Genomic DNA, 4,964 nt, shown 5'->3' with positions numbered 1-4,964 from the left:
AGACACTTTTTTCCCATCCTAAAAATAGCAGCTGGCCGTTTCCCCAGCTTCCCGGCCTCGCCAACGCTCTTCCATTAGATGAAAAAATAAGCCACCTTCCGTCGGAAAGAGAGAGGCTGCATGTGTCGAGAGGCACACGCAAGCCACAAATAGAAACTGGGGACAGARAGGAGAGAGAGCGAGTGCGAACGAGAGGGAGCGAAGCCGTTCTGTCCCCAGTTATTCCCGAGACGTTTTAATTAGCACTCACTCTGACTTTGAGGCTTTGCTTATGCACAGCGTAACGTATGACCTTTGGGGGGGGGGGAGGAAAAGAGAGGGGAAGAGAAGAAAAATGCACTGGAGCAGCTCAGAAACTGGGAAGTCGGCTGAGCTTCAAACAGGCTCAGCGTCAGGCATTTAGAGGCTTTTAATAAGCTACAGAGTGAGAAATTTAACACCACAGGCACTATTTTTGATCATTTGTGGAAGGGGGAGGGGAGAGAAAGACAGAGAGAGAAAGAAAGAGAAAAAAAAGAGAGAGAAAGAGAGAGAGAAGAGGGGGAGGAGGTGGTGGTGAGAAGAGGAGGCAGCCAAGATTACATCCTGGGTGGCAGCGCTGAAAATAACCATGCCCCACTCTGAGCGCAGAGCTGCGCTCGCGGCCTGCCGGGGCAGACGCAAACCTGCTGCCCGCTGACCTTTGCTGGAACAGCTGCCCACTCAGGCCACCAGCAAAACCAACTCGTGTTCCCCGGCAAGYGCTGGAAGGCTGCAGGGAAAAGGGGATTAGAGCAAAGGAAGAGGGACTCCAGCCCTGCGCACCAGAGGCCAGCGGCTGCTGCGCTGTGCCTCAGCCTCCCCCAGCTGGCAAGTACGTGCTGGGCGAGTTTGCACAGCTAGAGGGAACCTGAAATCCCTCACTGGGAGGCGTAAGGACAGTACTGAGCTAAGAGCCTAGCAACAGATGGTGTCGTTGGCAAGACGCACATCCTCAGGCGTCTGGCACAGGCGGGATCAGGTTCGGCCCCTCGCTCGAACCCACTCCTTCCCAGTGGTGCTGCCATTTCATGAGGCACGTGGGGACCAGCAGATCTGCTGCAGAGACACGCAGAGTGCCTCCCACTTCCTCCTAGTCGGAAGGCTAAAGATGACCCCAGGCCAGCCTTGTTAGACAGTGCTGCTCACRAGCAAGCCCCTGCTAATGCTGGGGGCAAGGAACCAGCAACCTAAACAGAACAAAAGCACCAACCATCCCCAAAACACACCAATTCASGAAAGACACCCACCGAGTAAGGGGTCTCCTTCCCTTGCTACATCAAGTTATTTCCAAGGAGCAGGGGAAGATTTCTCCCTGCTCTGCATGCCATGCGTGCAGTGAAAATACAGTAATAGCTCACAGCAGCAGGGAAATGGGTCAAACCCTGGGCAGCTGTTGTCCAGCTTCAGGAAGTACCACAAAGAAAGAGCAGAGCTAATAYGGATTCCTGCAGCAAAGGAGCCACAAGGCTAAGCAAAAACTTGTGATAAATGGGGTTGGGGAAGCTCTCCAGAAGAGTCAGAACAGGAAGCCTTTGCTATGGACCTGCACTGCCCCATTGGCACCTCCTCCYGTGCTGCAGTAATCCTGCTGTTCAGGTGGATTATTTGTGGTGGAGGTGGCTGATAGCAACAGGAGAGGGTTATAAAATCTGTTTGATAAGCCTTGGTTGCATCTCCCTTGGGAATTCCCAGTGGAATCACAGATCAGTGACAGAGTTACACAGCCCCCTCAGAGCAACTGCACCCTGCCAGACCCCAATGTGGGGGCAGGAACCTGCCCCCGGGCAGCTAACCACCAGCATGGCACAAGCTGCAATTTGTTGCCTCAGAAGAAGGTCACACGCTACAAGACAGGATTGAATTTCCTTTTAATTGATCAGAGCATTTTCTCCGCCTCCATTTGTCCCGCACCATCTGTACAAACGGGGGAAGCCAGGACAAGTAGGACAGTCTGGGGTTTCTTTACATTGACAGTGGGATTCCTGCAACACACAGAAGTGGAGTCGGTTTTAAGGCACAGTGGGCGAGGAAGAACAGCGGATACTGATCTGAGGGCTGGTTGTTAAACTGCCGCTTAGCGAGTAAACAAGAGCCACTGGTTCTCTCAGACCTGACCTACACGGGCCAAAGAGCAAAGGGACCAGAGATCAGGGAGATAACGGGGGAGCCGCTGCCCTGCTGTACCTGCTCCAGGGAGAGGCCATCTGCGAAGCTTCCAGTGACTCACCTGTCAGGCACAGCACACGCTGACTGCCGCAAACCTCCCAACTGCCAGCAYGTGGGAAAAAAAAGCGATGAGGCACAGTCTTAGCTGGGCAGAGGGAAAATGGGCCATGAGGTAAGCTGCCTTTCCGTCCCTCCCCAGAGACAGAAGCTGTTTGTTTTCCATAGAAGGGAGTATACGTGGAACAGAGGCCACACACACACGCCCCAGGCATTCAGCCTTCCCCCGGCGTGGCCAGTCCCAGAGTGCCTGTCCCAACGGGGACCTGGATGCAGCAGCGAGGCCCGCAGGTCTCTTGCCCCACTAGAGGCTGCGCGTTCACAGCCGCGTCCYGACATCAGGCTACCAACCCGGAGGCACCCGTGGCGGTGCGGCAGCGGGGYGCAGCGCCGGCCCCTGCTGCCATCTAGTGGCTCTAGGGCGGCTCCGGGCAGGGTCCCCCCCAACACAGAGGGGACCACCCCACTGTCCCCATTCCCTAACACCCCAGCGCAAACCTTTAGCCCAGCCCCGGGGTGGCCCAACTACTCTGGGAGGAAGCTCCCTGCAAGCAGCAGAGAGTAGGGACTCAGCTCCAGAACAGATCTGGAAATCTCGGCCAAGCTGTATACAGGAGACACGTACCCTAATTACTCCAGGGCTTTTACGAGAGCTTCATTAGCTTCTACTTTAATCTGCGCTTCTGCTTTAGCTGCTTCATCAGATGCTGCAGCCATCTCTGAAACAGCTTTCTCCAGGTTTGATTTTGCAGTCTGAACGTGAGAGCACAAAGAATGCGTCACTGAGAGACCACCAAAGGGTGACATGTCTTACAGCCCTTGAGTCACTCCCCTCCCACCCCTCCCTTCACCGCAGCAGTTAGCCCTGCGCACAAGGCCCCACACAGGGCTGCAGAGGCTGCTTACAAGCAACAGACACCTTATCAACAGGCCCTGTTGCAGAAAAGTGGGTCCCAAGACTAAGGAGTTGGGGAGGGACAAGATCAGCATCTGTGCAAGAGCTCAGATGTGGCCTAGAGAAGGGTTAACAACTCCACAGTTTCTTTTCCCCACAGCCTGAAAAGGAGCTCTGAGCCTTTGATCCTGATCAGTGGGCGAAGAGAAGCTCAGGGTGAAGACACAGCCCTTGGTCTTGGCATGCTTTCCGCAGCCACAGGAAGCTCCTGAGACAACCACCTCGCGTAAAAAAAGCGGGGAACAAATTCCCCTCCATGAGGAGCCCGGCTGCCTGYGCCCGCCCAAGAAAAGCCAGGCGCAGCCCAGCCCACAGGGACGGRGGTACTCACAGCCAGATCCAGCATGTCCATCGTCACCGCCTCCTCTGCCAGCACCTGCACGGTAGAGTCTGCGTGGACTGTGACAGAGCCACTGCTCACTRCAAAGGCACAAGAATAGGACTAAGTCTGATGGCGTGCCCCTGCTGCTGGATACCCCTCGTTTGGGGGCCAACACACAGGACAGGACAGCTCTGGCAAGGCAGTAGCAGATGCCCTCCTGTCCCTGGTACCAATGGACTGATCCATTTTCCTGCTTCCCTGTGCAAATGAGTGCAAAGGAAGGACCGTAGTCAGCTCCCACGGCCACCTCCACCAAGAGGCTGCTCTGCACATCTCAGGCYGACCACTGCTATCTAGATTCTGGGAAGCTACAAGATCCATTGGCCAAAGCAAACCCTCAACGTCCTCCCATAACATTTACCAAGTCACATATATCCCTCACGAGCGCCGTGGCACTGTTAGTCTCGCTTTACCTAAAGCGGAGGAAACTCGCAGACACTCAGCAGCAGCCTCTGAGCAGGACTGAAGAAACTTGATCCCCAGGTCCTCATATGCTGAGCCACCATATTCCAGAGCAACTCCCCAGCACCCTGGCCTCCAGCAGCCACTAGAAGGCTGAGAAAGCAGACATTCCTGGAACTCCAGCAGGGCACACCTTGATTGGCAGTCTCCCTTCTGAAAGCCCTGAGAACAATCCCCCTACGCACACTTTCCTCCTTCCACGGCTCCGCCTGCTTTGCTTACCAAAGTATTTGGTGGCCGTGCCATCCTCAGCATAGACTGTCACGACTCCAGGTTTGAGGACCTGCAGGGTGGGGACGTGAGAGGCCAGGATACCGAAGGAGCCAGTCAGCGTGGGCACATCTACCTGCTTCACGTTGGCTCCGTTGTAAAACACCTGGTTGGGGAGGGCAGAACAGATGGAAACAATCTGTTACCGTGAACAGAGGGGCTGGCAACAAGGGAAAGAATGAAGGTCACTCCTGTAACTCTTGAGGGCTGAGCAATGTGGCGCACAGCCCGCTCCCACCCCAGAGGGTGCGAGGGGCTGAGTAAGATCCCTGCTTTGAGCAGCTGGCAGGCCACAGGGTGACGGGTTTAGCACACAGCAAGGTGTGACCAGTACAGTCTGAACCTTCCACAGGGCGGGATCCGGGCTCTGGAGGAGGAGGACTGGCAAAGGGACTGGAAAAGCGTTCCAGGCCTTCGGCGAGGTGTGGTGGTAGCAGCAGRGAGGCAGCGGGCAGAGACGCAAAGTCAAGAGTGGGCGAGAGGCAAAGGGTGCAGCTWAGAGCAGCCCGAGAAGAGCGTAGGGAGACCTTGACGCGGACTGCCGCCGCTCTGACAGGAGCCGGCGATGCGGCCTCCCTGCAGGCATCCCGCCCAGCTCTGCCGGCGCAGCACGCGTCCTGCCCCACGGCCGCGCGGCCCCGCGGCCCCACG

At 56.3% G+C, this 4,964-nt stretch overlaps 1 protein-coding gene across 1 annotated transcript in view; it reads right to left on the bottom strand.

The window, feature by feature from the left end:
• Nucleotides 1–1,872: 1,872 nt before the first annotated feature.
• The window catches only part of ATP5F1D (ATP synthase F1 subunit delta), a 6,984-nt gene continuing 3,892 nt past the window's right edge, over nt 1,873–4,964 (bottom strand). The window contains exons 2-5 of the mRNA XM_085311437.1: nt 4,266–4,452; nt 3,531–3,619; nt 2,870–2,997; nt 1,873–2,003 (exon numbers count right to left, since the gene is read on the bottom strand). Coding sequence (XP_085167563.1) covers nt 2,875–2,997; nt 3,531–3,619; nt 4,266–4,452 — 399 coding nt within the window. The 3' untranslated portion in view covers nt 1,873–2,003; nt 2,870–2,874. The remainder of the gene's footprint in view (nt 2,004–2,869; nt 2,998–3,530; nt 3,620–4,265; nt 4,453–4,964) is intronic.

The sequence above is a fragment of the Rhea americana genome, unplaced genomic scaffold, assembly GCF_003343005.1.
Source record: "Rhea americana isolate MKP2758 unplaced genomic scaffold, rheAme1 scaffold_341, whole genome shotgun sequence".
In the NCBI taxonomy this organism is placed as follows: Eukaryota; Metazoa; Chordata; class Aves; order Rheiformes; family Rheidae; genus Rhea; species Rhea americana.
This window is presented reverse-complemented; position numbering and strand designations above follow the sequence as displayed.